The sequence below is a fragment of the Lissotriton vulgaris genome, chromosome 5 (assembly GCF_964263255.1).
Source record: "Lissotriton vulgaris chromosome 5, aLisVul1.2, whole genome shotgun sequence".
Classification (NCBI taxonomy): domain Eukaryota; kingdom Metazoa; phylum Chordata; class Amphibia; order Caudata; family Salamandridae; genus Lissotriton; species Lissotriton vulgaris.
Window position 1 is genome coordinate 2019743019 of NC_141693.1, and position 14349 is coordinate 2019757367.

General features: G+C 52.5%; 1 protein-coding gene across 2 annotated transcripts in view; it reads right to left on the reverse strand.

Moving 5' to 3' along the window:
- PTPA (protein phosphatase 2 phosphatase activator) overlaps positions 1–14349 on the reverse strand; it is a 623109-nt gene that overhangs the window by 188015 nt on the left and 420745 nt on the right. For both annotated transcript variants that reach the window (XM_086924847.1, XM_086924848.1), the window contains exon 8: positions 12253–12353. In XM_086924847.1, the coding sequence (XP_086780973.1) occupies positions 12253–12353 (101 nt within the window). The remainder of the gene's footprint in view (positions 1–12252; positions 12354–14349) is intronic.

Consider the following 14349-nt stretch of genomic DNA (forward strand, 5'->3'; position numbering starts at 1 on the left):
AGCCTTAGCTCACTCGTGAAACTCTCTGCTTCTTTACCATCCCAAAACCCTAACCTCTTCCGCTTCCGGACACCCTTCGGGGACATCAATAGATTCATCAGCAGGGTAAAGGAATTTTGTTGTGTGGGCAGGAGTAGGGAAACTCGCCATCCGAAACACCTCACGCACGCACTGAGTAATGCCGGACTTGACAACCACTAGCCCGCGCGTGCAAGCTTTGTGCACCACGAAAAACCAGCTGTCGGAAACATGATCCGCCACTACACATCCCATAAAGATAAGAAATACCTTCACGACAGCCGAAAGGCAGACTATCCAGTCTGGATGGGCCGGATGAAAAGGAGAAAGGGCTCAAACCAAAAAGGCTCAGTTCCAATCGGAGGCCCCCATTTTACATAAAGGATGACGCCAGCCAATGAAAATGAGAGGCGAGGCTTCAAGCACCCTTCTGAAATCTCCTCATCCACAATATGTCTCGCAGAGCGAGCAACGTATGCACGCTGCAACGCTTGGCGAGACCTAATAAACGACTAAGAAGAGCTTGGCAGGAAGGTAGAATTTTAGTTAGAAAGTGTTCTTTTTTGTTATTCACTTTAACTTCGATCAGCCACTGTCAAGAAACTCACATTTAAAGGGGTGCTTGGGTTGGTCATAAAGGGGCTAAAATAATAGGTATATCTGGAGTGCTGGTATCCTGGCCACTTTATAGGGGACTAGTCAATCCTGGTAGGCTGGCCACAACCGGAGCAATATTGCAGAAGCCATGACTGGACTCCAGGTCATGGCCCCTGCGTCCTGTAAATTAATTTTAAAATATATATATATATATATATATATATATATATAAAAGGGGGCAGGGTAAGCATGCTCTAACCCCAAGGGGCATGTGTGCAACACGCTGTGGCTACCATTACCGGCCTCAGGGTGATGCCCCCTCCCCCTTGAAGTGCATTGTACTGAACGGCTGGTTTTAAGGGTCACAAAAAGGAGCACCTGTAATGGGTGATAAAAGACTTTAGTCACAATATAAATCTTTTGTTTGCAGAACCATACTTATTTCAAGAATTTTGGTGTGCTTTAAGATGATTTTACCCAGTGAAAATGCTCATCTTCTGCTGGGATTTAATTAACCTTCTTCTCTGATGATTTTCTCAGAGGTTATATAGTAGGTGTGTGAACAGCTAAAATAAGAGCAGTTGTTCATCAAATCCACACTATCTTCCTCAGTCATGTGTCCAAGTCTAACATGTGCTTCTAACAGCAGCATGTTCATTGATTCCCCAGGGTTCCACTGCAGCTTCCCACATTGTACTAATAAACAACTAGAGCGCCAACATTCTGGATTTATGACAAATGCACTTACACCTGAACCCATCTTGATGAAATCAAAGCTGTAAAACAAAATAATTCCTTTAGAAATGACCGAAATGAGGGGGCTCCTTTTCTCATAGAAATGATGGCTAGTAATCCAGCAAGCTAAAACAAGGACGATTCCTAGGAGTTCTGAAATGTATGTCTCATCTGGGTCAGTAACACGTTCACTCCCTACGCCGGAAGCAGTCAGTCGGTTAATTCCCCAGTGTGCTGCTGCATGTTTCCACAGTGCTCTGATAAACAACTAGAGCGCTAACAGTTGTATTAATGCCAAAAGCGTGGCACACTTGGAGCCTCTCCCACCCCATAAATCATAAAATCACCCTTGCTTTCCTTTACTTCTCTACCCACAACCTAACCCCTTTTTCAAATAAGATAAAAAGAATGATATGTAGGTCTGTCGGTCTGTGCGCGCATTCTCTGTATACAAGTCGTTCTGCCCGCCTGATCACAGAAAAGGGCAATTCAAACACTCTCAGCAGCCTGCACTTGAAACCATGAGGACTCGCCACTATCGGGCTCTGGTGCTCTCTGGGCCTAATCTAGGGCTCTGGTGCCCTCTGGGCCTACTCTAGGGCTCTAGTGCTCTCTGGGCCTAATCTAGGGCTCTGGTGCCCTCTGGGCCTACTCTAGGGCTCTGGTGCCCTCTGGGCCCACTCCAGGGATCTGGTGCCCTCTGGGCCCACTCCAGGGCTCTGGTGCCCTCTGGGCCCACTCCAGGGCTCTGGTGCCCTCTGGGCCTACTCTAGGGCTCTGGTGCCCTCTGGGCCCACTCCAGGGATCTGGTGCCCTCTGGGCCCACTCCAGGGATCTGGTGCCCTCTGGGCCCACTCCAGGGATCTGGTGCCCTCTGGGCCCACTCCAGGGCTCTGGTGCCCTCTGGGCCTACTCTAGGGCTCTGGTGCCCTCTGGGCCTACTCTAGGGCTCTGGTGCCCTCTGGGCCTACTCTAGGGCTCTGGTGGTCTCTGGGCCTACTTTAGGGCTCTGGTGCTCTCTGGGCCTACTCTAGGGCTCTGGTGCCCTCTGGGCCTACTCTAGGGCTCTGGTGCCCTCTGGGCCCACTCCAGGGATCTGGTGCCCTCTGGGCCCGCTCCAGGGCTCTGGTGCCCTCTGAGCCCACTCCAGGGCTCTGGTGCCCTCTGGGCCCGCTCCAGGGCTCTGGTGCCCTCTGGGCCCACTCCAGGGCTCTGGTGCCCTCTGGGCCTACTCTAGGGCTCTGGTGCCCTCTGGGCCTACTCTAGGGCTCTGGTGGTCTCTGGGCCTACTTTAGGGCTCTGGTGCTCTCTGGGCCTACTCTAGGGCTCTGGTGGTCTCTGGGCCTACTCTAGGGCTCTGGTGGTCTCTGGGCCTACTTTAGGGCTCTGGTGCTCTCTGGGCCTACTCTAGGGCTCTGGTGGTCTCTGGGCCTACTTTAGGGCTCTGGTGCTCTCTGGGCCTACTCTAGGGCTCTGGTGCCCTCTGGGCCCGCTCCAGGGATCTGGTGCCCTCTGGGCCCGCTCCAGGGCTCTGGTGCCCTCTGGGCCCACTCTAGGGCTCTGGTGCCCTCTGGGCCCACTCCAGGGCTCTGGTGCCCTCTGGGCCCACTCCAGGGCTCTGGTGCCCTCTGGGCCCACTCCAGGGCTCTGGTGCCCTCTGGGCCTACTCCAGGGCTCTGGTGCCCTCTGGGCCTACTCCAGGGCTCTGGTGGCCTCTGGGCCCACTCCAGGGCTCTGGTGCTCTCTGGGCCTACTCTAGGGCTCTGGTGCCCTCTGGGCCTACTCTAGGGCTCTGGTATCCCCTGGGCCTACTCTAGGGCTCTGGTGCCCTCTGGGCCCACTCCAGGGCTCTGGTGCCCTCTGGGCCCACTCCAGGGCTCTGGTGCCCTCTGGGCCCACTCCAGGGCTCTGGTGCCCTCTGGGCCCACTCCAGGGCTCTGGTGCCCTCTGGGCCCACTCCAGGGCTCTGGTGCCCTCTGGGCCCACTCCAGGGCTCTGGTGCCCTCTGGGCCCACTCCAGGGCTCTGGTGCCCTCTGGGCCCACTCCAGGGCTCTGGTGCCCTCTGGGCCCACTCCAGGGCTCTGGTGCCCTCTGGGCCCACTCCAGGGCTCTGGTGCCCTCTGGGCCCACTCCAGGGCTCTGGTGCCCTCTGGGCCCACTCCAGGGCTCTGGTGCCCTCTGGGCCCACTCCAGGGCTCTGGTGCCCTCTGGGCCTACTCCAGGGCTCTGGTGCCCTCTGGGCCTACTCTAGGGCTCTGGTATCCCCTGGGCCTACTCTAGGGCTCTGGTGCCCTCTGGGCCTACTCTAGGGCTCTGGTGGCCTCTGGGCCTACTTTAGGGCTCTGGGCCTACTCTAGGGCTCTGGTGCCCTCTGGGCCTACTCTAGGGCTCTGGTATCCCCTGGGCCTACTCTAGGGCTCTGGTGCCCTCTGGGCCCACTCCAGGGCTCTGGTGCCCTCTGGGCCCACTCCAGGGCTCTGGTGCCCTCTGGGCCCACTCCAGGGCTCTGGTGCCCTCTGGGCCCACTCCAGGGCTCTGGAGCCCTCTGGGCCCACTCCAGGGCTCTGGTGCCCTCTGGGCCCACTCCAGGGCTCTGGTGCCCTCTGGGCCCACTCCAGGGCTCTGGTGCCCTCTGGGCCCACTCCAGGGCTCTGGTGCCCTCTGGGCCTACTCTAGGGCTCTGGTATCCCCTGGGCCTACTCTAGGGCTCTGGTGCCCTCTGGGCCTACTCTAGGGCTCTGGTGCCCTCTGGGCCTACTCTAGGGCTCTGGTGGCCTCTGGGCCTACTTTAGGGCTCTGGTGCCCTCTGGGCCTACTCTAGGGCTCTGGTGCCCTCTGGGCCTACTCTAGGGCTCTGGTATCCCCTGGGCCCACTCCAGGGCTCTGGTGCCCTCTGGGCCTACTCTAGGGCTCTGGTGCCCTCTGGGCCTACTCTAGGGCTCTGGTATCCCCTGGGCCTACTCTAGGGCTCTGGTGCCCTCTGGGCCTACTCTAGGGCTCTGGTGCTCTAATTTGAACTTCTAAATGATTGTTAATTTGGAGGAATAAAAATGTGTTTATTCTCCAACATATTAGTCTGGGTTGTTGCATTTTTAGTCTAAATGTTAATATTGAATACTGTGAGCAAGTGAGGGAAAGCTCATAATAAGGAACTCACAATTATAAGTTTGATTTGTTCTACCATAAATCTAAGTCTAGGACCTTTGTTTTTGATACCCCACCACGGTAATCCAGCGCAGCCAACGAACATCCGATGAAACCGAAGCACAGGTCACTGCCGTTCTCTAGTGCAGTTAAGTGCCAACAAACACCAGTAGAGTCTGAGGCACAGGTTACTGCAGTAATCCAGTGCAGCCAAGTGCCAACAAACACCGGAAGAGACCGAGGCACAGGTTACTGCAGTAATCCAGTGCAGCAATCCAGTGCAGCCAACCAACACCAGACGAGACCGATCCACAAGCCACTGCAGTAATCTAGTGCAGCCAACACACACCGGACGAGACAAAGGCACAGGCTACTGCAGTAATCCAGTGCGGCCATCACAGAACGAGATCGAGGCACAGGCTACTACAGTAACCCGGTGCAGCCAAGTGCAAACAAACACAGGAAAAGACCGTAGCACTAGTTACTGCAGTAATCGAATGGCCAATAAACACAGAACGAAATTGAGGCGCAGGTTACTGTGGTAATCCAGTGCGCCTGTGCGTTGGTCTTGTCTTGAATGTTGGCCGCACTGGATTACCACAGTAACCTGCGCCTCAGTCTAGTTCTGTGTTTGTTGGTCACTCGATTACTGCAGTAGACCAAGGCACAGGCCACTGCGGTAATCCAGTGCGGGAAACAAACACTGGATGCGACCAAGTCAAAGGCTGCTGTGGTAATCCAGAGTGGCCAACAAATACCGGACGAGACCGAGGCACTGGTTACTTTGGTAATCCAGCGCGGCCAACAAACACAGGACTTGATAGATGCACAGGCTACTGCAGTAATCCAGTGCAGCCAAGTGCCAACAAACACCAGAAGAGACCGAGGCACAGGTTACAGCAGTAATCCAGCGCAGCCAACAAACATAGGGCAACACAGAGGAGCAGGTTACTGTGGTAATCCAGTGCGGCCAACAAACACAGGATGAGACCAAAGCACAGGCCACAGTGTTAATCTAGTACGGCCAACAAACATAGGACGAGACCGAGGAGCAGGCTACACCGGTAATCCAGTGCAGCCACAACCATAGGGCGAGACTGAGGAGAAGGTTACTGCGGTAATCCAGTGCGGCCAACAAACACAGGATGAGACTAAAGCACTGGTAATCTAGTACGGCCAACAAACATAGAACAAGACAGAGGAGCAGGCTACTCCGGTAATCCAGTGCGGCCAACAAACACAGGATAAGACCAAGGCACAGGCCACTGTGTTAATCCAGAGCAGCCAACAAACACCGGACGAGACAGAGGTGCTGCTTATTGCAGTAATGCAGTGTGGCCAACAAACATAGGATGAGACCAAGGCACAGGCTACTCTAGTAATCCAGTGCAGCCAAGTGCTACCAAACACCAGAAGAGACAAGGGCACAGGTTACTGCAGTAATCCAGCGCGGCCAACAAACATAGGACGAGACCGAGGAGCAGGTTACTGCGGTAATCCAGTACAGCCAACAAACACAGGATGAGACCAAGGCACAGGTAACTTTGTTAATCCAGAGCAGCCAACAAACATAGGACGACACCGAGAAGCAGGCTACTGCGGTAATTCAATGCGGCCAACAAACACAGGATGAGACCAAGGCACAGGCCACTGCAGTAATGCCATGCGGCCAACTAACACCAGACGATCCAGAGGCACGGGCTACTGCGGTAATCTAGTACTGCCAAGTGCCAACAAACACTAGACGAGAACAACGCACAGGCTACTGCGGTAATCCAGTGCGGCCAACCAACACCGGACAGGACAAGACCGAGGCGCAGGTTACTGCAGTAATCAAGCACAGCCAACAAACACAGGACATGACCGAGGCACAGGCCACTGCGGTAATCCAGCGCAGCCAACGAACATCGGACTAAACCGAAGCACAAGTTACTGCCGTTCTCTAGTGCAGCCAAGTGCCAATAAACACCAGTAGAGTCTGAGGCACAGGTTACTGTAGTAACCCAGTGCAGCCAAGTGCCAACAAACACCGGAAGAGACCGAGGCACAGGTTACTGCAGTAATCCAGAGTGGCTAACAAACACAGGACGAGACTGAGGCGCAGGCTACTGCAGTAATCCAGTGCAACCAAACACAGGACGAGACCGCAGCGCAGACCACTGCAGTAATCCAGTGCGGGCAACACAGGACGAGGCCTAGGCCACCACGGTAATCCAGTCCGGCCAACAAACAGGGCGAGAACGAGGCACAGGCTACTGCAGTAATCCAGTGGGGACAACAAACACAGGGTGAGACCGAGGTACAGGTTACTGCAGTAATCCAGTGCAGCCAACCAACACCAGACGAGACTGATGCACAGGCCACTGCAGTTATCTAGTGCAGCCAACACACACCGGACGAGACCGAGGCACAGGCTACTGCGGTAATCCAGTGCGGCCATCACAGAACGAGACAGAGGCACAGGCTACAGCAGTAGCCAAGTGCAAAGAAACACCGGAAAAGACCGTAGCACTGGTTACTGTAGTAATCGAGTGACCAACAAACACAGAACGAGACTGAGGCCAGGTTACTGTGGTAATCCAGTGCGGCCAACATTCAAGACAAGACCAACGTACAGGCCACTGCGGTAATCCAGTGTGGCAAACAAACACCGGATGCGACCAAGGCAAAGGCCGCTGTGGTAATCCAGAGCGACCAACAAACACCGGACGAGCCTGAGGCACTGGTTACTGCGGTAATCAATCACGGCCAACAAACACAGGACATGACCGAGGTACAGGCCACTGTTGTAATCCAGCGCGGCCAACAAACATCAGACGAGACAGGAACAGGCTACTGCAGTAATCCAGTGCAGCCAAGTGCCACCAAACACCAGAAGAGACTGAGGCACAGGTTACTGCAGTAATCCAGCGCGGCCAACAAACATAGGACGAGACTGAGGAGAAGGTTACTGCGGTAATACAGTGTAGCCAACAAACACAGGATGAGACCAAGGCACAGGCCACTGTGTTAATCCTGAGTGGCCAACAAACACCGGACGAGACAGAGGAGCAGGTTACTGCAGTAATCCAGTGCGGCCAACAAACATAGGACGAGACCGAGGAGCAGGTTGCTGAGGTAATAGAGTGTAGCCAACAAACACAGGATGAGACCAAGGAACAGGTAACTGTGTTAATCCAGTGCGGCCAACAAACACTGGATCAGAACGAGGAGCAGGCTACTGCGGTAATCCAGTGCGGCCAACAAACACAGGAGGAGCCCGAGGCGAAGGCTACTGCAGTAATCCTTTGCCGCCAACAAACACAGGACAAGACCAAGGAGCAGGCTACTGCGGTAATCCAGTGCGGCCAACAAACACAGGAGGAGCCCGAGGCGAAGGCTACTGCAGTAATCCTTTGCCGCCAACAAACACAGGACAAGACCAAGGAGCAGGCTACTGCGGTAATCCAGTGTGGCCAACACACACAGGATGAGACCAAAGCACAGGCCACTGTGGTAATCCAGAGCAGCCAACAAACACCGGACGAGACTGAGGCACAGGTTACTGCAGTAATCCAGCGCGGCCAACAAACACAAGAGGAGATCGAGGAGCAGGCTACTGCGGTAATCCAATGCGGCCAACAAACAGCAGACGAGATTGATGCACAGGCCACTGCAGTAATGCAGTGCGGCAATCGCAGAACAAGACCGAGGCACAGGCTACTGTAGTAACCCAGTGCAGCCAAGTGCCAACAAACACCGGAAGAGACCGAGGCACAGGTTACTGCAGTAATCCAGAGTGGCCAACAAACACAGGACGAGACCGAGGCGCAGGCTACTGCAGTAATCCAGTGCAACCAAACACAGGAGGAGACCGAAGCGCAGGTTACTGCTGTAATCCAGTGTGGCGAATACACAAGACAAGACCGAGGGACAGGCCACTGCGGTAATCCAACGCAGCCAACACCGGATGAGACAGAGGCAACGGCCACTGTGGTAATCCAGAGCGGCCAACAAACATGGGACAAGACCGAGGCAGAGGTTACCGCGGTAATCCAGCGTGGCCAACAAACACAGGACATGACCGAGGCACATGCCACTGCGGTAATCCAGCGCGGCCAACACACATCAGACAAGACAGAGGCACAGGCACAGGCTACTGCAGTAATCTAGTGCAGCCCAGTGCCAACAAATACACTGCAAGAGTCCGAGACACACGTTACTGCAGTAATCCAGTGTGGCCAACAAACATAGGACAAGACAGAGGAGCAGGTTACTGCGGCAATCCAGTGAGGCCAAAAACACATGATGAAACCAAGGCACAGGCCACTGTGTTAATCCAGAGTGGCTAACAAACACCGGTCTAGACAGAGGAGCAGGTTACTGCAGTAATCCAGTGGGGCCAACAAGCACAGGAAAAGACTGAGGTACAGATTACTGTGGTAATCCAGTGCGGCCAAGAAACACAGGACCAGACCTAAGGACAGGTTACTGCAGTAATCCAGTGCAGTCAAAACACACTGGTCGAGAGCAAGGCACAGGCTACTGCGGTAGTCCAGTATGGCCAACAGAAACAGGACGAGATCGAGGCACAAGCTACTGAAGTAATCCAGTGCGGCCAACAAAGACATGAGGAGACCGAGGCACAAGCCACTGTGGCAATTCAGAGCCCAGAGCGGGCAACAAACATCAGACAGGACCAAGGCACAGGTTACTGCAGTAATCCAGTGCAGCCAACAAACACAGAATAAAACCAAGGAGCAGGTTACTGTGGTAATCCAGCACGGCCAACAAACACAGGACAAGACTGCGGCACAGGTTACTGCAGTATTCCAGTGTGGCCAGCAAACACAGGACAAGAATGGGGCACAGGCTACTGCTGTAATCCAGTGCGGCCAACACACAGGACGAGGCAGAGGCACAGGCTACTCTGGTAATTCTTTGCGGCCAACAAACACAGGACGAGACCGAGGCAAAGGCCACTGCAGTAATGCAATGCGGGCAACAAACACCGGACGATACCGAGGCACAGGCTACTGCGGTAATCCAGTGCGGCCAACCAACACCGGACAGGACAAGACCAAGGCGCAGGTTACTGCAGTAATCAAGCACGGCCAACAAACACAGAACATGACCGAGGCACAGGCCACTGCGGTAATCCAGCGCAGCCAATGAACATCGGATGAAACCGAAGCACAAGCTACTGCAGTTCTATAGTGCAGCCAAGTGCTAATAAACACCAGTAGAGTCTGAGGCACAGGTTACTGTGGAAATCCAGTGCAGCCAACAACCACTGAACGAGACCGCGGCGCAGGCCACTTCGGTAATCCAATACAGCCAACGAACAGGATGAGACTGAGGAGCAGGTTTCTGCAGTATTTCAATTCGGCCAACACACAGAAAAGAGGCCACAGCACAGGTTACTGCAGTAATCCAGTGTGGCCAACAAACAGGACAAGACCGAGGCTCAGGTTACTACGGTAATCCAGTGCGGGTAACACAGGAAGCAACAGAGGCACAGGTTACTGCAGTAATCCAATGTGGCCAACAATCATAGGACGAGAACGAGGCACAGGTCACTTCGATAATCCAGTGCTGCCACCGAACACAGGACGAGACTGAGGCACATGTTCCTGTGGCAATCTAGTGCGGCCAACAAACACCAGTAGAGACCGTGGTGCAGGTTACTGTGGTAAACCAGTGCGGAGAAAAGGCATGAAGCAGCTATGGTGGCATGATGTCCAACTCTGCACACTCACAACTCTGCACACTCACAACTCTGCACACTCACAAGTCTGCACACTCACAAGTCTGCACACTCACAAGTCTGCACACTCACAACTCTGCACACTCACAACTCTGCACACTCACAACTCTGCACTCACTACTTCGCACTCTGCACTCGCACTCACCTTCTGCCTCACAGAGGGATGAAGTGAGCGCCGTTCTACTGGGCAGACCTGGGGTCGGGTTTGAGATTCTATAGCAAAGTGTTTAGACATGAGGAAACACACGATTTATTGCGTAGTTAATAAAATGGGGAATCAAATGCAGAGGAGCAGGCAAAATGGCAGTATTATTCACCTGTGCCTGACCTGGTGGGAGAAGAGAGTAAATGTCCTCCTGGGTGATCAGTTGCAGACTTGGTTGGAATGCCCCCGGCCCTCCTGAATGCTCGCTTCCAGGCCTAGCAGCTTTCATCCAGACTCTCACAACATGACCGCGGGGGAGATTCTGTCACCCGTGTAGACCAAACCTGCTGCCGCAGCGGGAGCACATTGTTCTCGGACAAGTGGAACAGCTGGCGGTTGGGCAACAGGCACAGCAGTGGCCTTTTATTTCGGTTTTAAACGTCTGAGGTTCTCACAGCAGCAGTCCTGGAACTCCCGAACCGAAAACCTCCTCCCTCGCAAACATCTTTAAGAGATTGCTTCTAATTTAAACCAATCAAAGAGCATAATAAGCAATGCGGCTTGAAGGAGCATTGGTAAAAACTAATAGCTTTTAGGTATATTGTATAGTTAATAACATATGGTTGGGATATGCTGACATGAGTTAAGAACTCTGCGAGGTCTTGCCTGTGATTTTACGTGATCTCTAAGTTCGCATGTATTTACTGATGACGTTTTAAAATGACCGTCCGAGTTAGAAGGAGTAGTAATCACAAGCTGAGGATCAACGGGCGCGAAACAGCGTGGTGGGCGCGCACGAGACGCAGCGTGGGCGTGCACATCAGCTGAAGATCGCTGGAGAAGACACCGAGTCTGCCTGCTGCCATGACTGACCCGCTGCGGAGGGAAAGAGCCCGGTGAGTGGGGGTAGAGGGGGGTGGCAGAGAGGGAGTGGGCAGAGAGGGAGGGTGTGTGTGTGTGTGTGTGTGCGTGTGCGTGTGCGTGTGTCTGTCTTTGAGTGTGTGTCTGTGTGTGCACGGTGCGTGCCTGCTTTCCTGTGTGTCTGCGCGCCCACAGACCCTGGTCGGCTCGTGCACCGCTCTATCTCCCTTGAGGAGCAACTCGGCTGCAATAGGTCTCGAAGCTGAGACCTAAAAAGGCCAGGAGGTTTTAGTCCTGTGATGCCAATGCATCTGAGGGTTCAATGTAGAGAGTTAGGAGCAAAGGTGGTGGCTGTGCACTTTCATGGAAGTGAACAGACAAATGACACACCACAATCAAGGGTCAGGAAAGTTCAGGAGAAAATAGAAGGGACTGCAACTTTCAACTCCTAACTTACATTATTTAAGATTACATAGAAGACAGAGAAGCCAAAGGACGCCCTTCCCTAAACTAGATAGTACAGCCTGCCCCACACACTGCCCATCTGAAGAAGAAACATGACTAAAGACACCAATGTGGGCGCCACTGCAGGTCTCCAGCATAGCCTTCCAAGTAGAGGAACAGCTGGGCACCTGCAGTGGCATCACAGCTGGAAAAAAAAGAAGGACTGCAAATGGTGGAACTGAAGAAGAATTGCTGTCACTTCAAACACCAGCCCCGTTAGCCTACAAATGTGGTATTTCAAGTAGAAGGTATCTTTTGAACTTGTATGATAAACACTACAACATTACACACGTAAAAACAAGAAATGCATATTAAGGTATGTCCCACATAATATCGGCCAAAGCAACAATTTGGGAGTTCCCTTCAGGTTCCAGCGAAACCCCTATAAACTTAATTCTCTCTAAAATTATCCATTTCTTAAATCATTAACTTTATTTTGCTTTGTTTCATAACATCTGGAAAACAGGTGAAAAAACAATGTTTGCTCCGTCCCCCGCTGACCTGAGTGATGAAGAGGATACACTCTAGAAAAATATAATCTTTGTGGTTCTCATTCACCAACTTCTCATCCACAAAATGTCGCGGCTCCAGAGTCGGGTGATCTAGAAAAAAAACATAATCAATAAGAAAAACAACCAAACAGGAACTTAAAAACATTCTTTCAACAATATAGAGGAAATAACTCAGTTCTTAAGCTCAGCCATACTCTACCAGAGATGAAGCAACTGAAATCCAGACCTGCTAGCACCCTCCCCCCAAAACTATTATCCAGGAGTTAACAGTGTAGCTACCCTTCATTATGGACAATCTAGTTGTGGAACCCAGAGACCCAGCCACCCTCCATCGAAGAAACAGCCGCCGATCACTGGATCAAACTATTCTCATGACGCATAAGTTACTGGTACAGACAGTATCTAGCTGCAGATTCCTTGCAAACCCACGCAAGCCTTCCTGCTCTGCGGATTCATTTGATAGGGCGAGGGTTGCTCACTATTCAGGGCCCTACTTGTGATAATGCATTACCGAAGGTAAGTAACTTGTTCATTCGATAAAGACTTCTAGCTGCAGATTCCTTACCTTTGAATAGATACCCAAGCCATACCATCCAGGTGATGGGCTACAGAGAAGATTTTCAACACTAAAAAGTCCTGGAGAACCAAACGGGCGAAATTCCTATACCTGCGGACCTGATTCCCCAGGCAGTGGTGCTTGGCAAACATGTGCAGACATCCCAGTTGCTGCTTGGCAGATGTCCAGGACTGAGACACCCTGAGCCAACGCTGTGGTCCCAGCTTTTCCTCTGGTAGAAAAGCCCTCTGGAAGTAGTTTTCTAGCCAGGGCGTAACAGATCTTAATACAGATAACAACCCAGCGCGAAATTGTCAGTTTCTGCACTGCCCGACCTTTTTTAGCTCCCACGTAATCCACAAAGAGTTGGTCTTTCACCCGGAACTCTTTTGTGCGGTCAAGTTAGAAAACGACAGCGCTCTTTATGGGTCCAGACGATGGCAATGTTCTTCTTCAACAGGGATTTGTGATTGACCCAGATGGAATGGGGTCACCACTTTAGGTAAAAATTAAGCACAGGTGCGACACACCACCTTATCCACAAAAGCCATCATGTAAGGAGGTCTGCATGATAAAGACTGCAATTCACTGACCCTCTGGGCAGAAGTTATCATCACTAGAAAGACTGTCTTGATGGAAAGCAACCAGATGGGGTAATTATGTAACAGCTCGAAAGGAGCACACGTGAGAAATGTGAGGACCAAATTAAGGTCCCACTGCGGCATGACAAAGGGCATAGGTGGAAACACATGTACAAGCCCTTTTAAGAACCTATTTATAATAAGATATTTGAATAAAGAGAGTTGGTCAGGCAGACGCAGGAAAGCAGAAGTAGAAAGATAACCCTTGAGAGTAGCCAAAGCAGAGCCTGGTTGGGCAAGGGTGAGAATAAACAGAAGAATATTATACAGGGAGACAGAAAGATGGTCAATAAACCTTTCTGTATAACATTTTACACATTTTTGCCAACAGCAGGCGTATACTGTCTCAGTGGAGGGCTGCCTGGCTGCCAAAATAACATCACATACTTCGGGAGGAAGTTTGAAAGCTGTCAACTGTTGCTGCTCAATCTCCACGCAAGGAGGCAGAGAGCTGACAGGTTTGGGTGGAGGACCGTTCCCTGTTGCTGTGACAGAAGATCATCTCGAAGGGGCAGCCTGATCGAAGGATCAATGCTCATTCGAAGAAGCTCTGGATACAACACTCTCCGTGCCCAGTCCGGAGCCACAAAGATGACTTGGGCCTGGTCGTTATTGATATTCTTCAGTAATCTGGGCAGAAGTGGTATGGGCAGAAAGGTGTATGGGAGGCTCCACCTGTGACAAAAAGCGGTGCCCAGTGATAGCCCCCTTAGAAACTCTAGCGCGTCAAAGTCAGAGGAACTTACTGAGAGCACATATCACCAGGAAGATCCCATGGCGCTTGCGAAGACTCCAGTGGACTGGTGGTCATATCCAGACAGCGTTGTTTCTGTTGAAATAGCCACATTTTTAATTCCTTCCGAAAGCACTTGTTATCGGCAATGGCGGG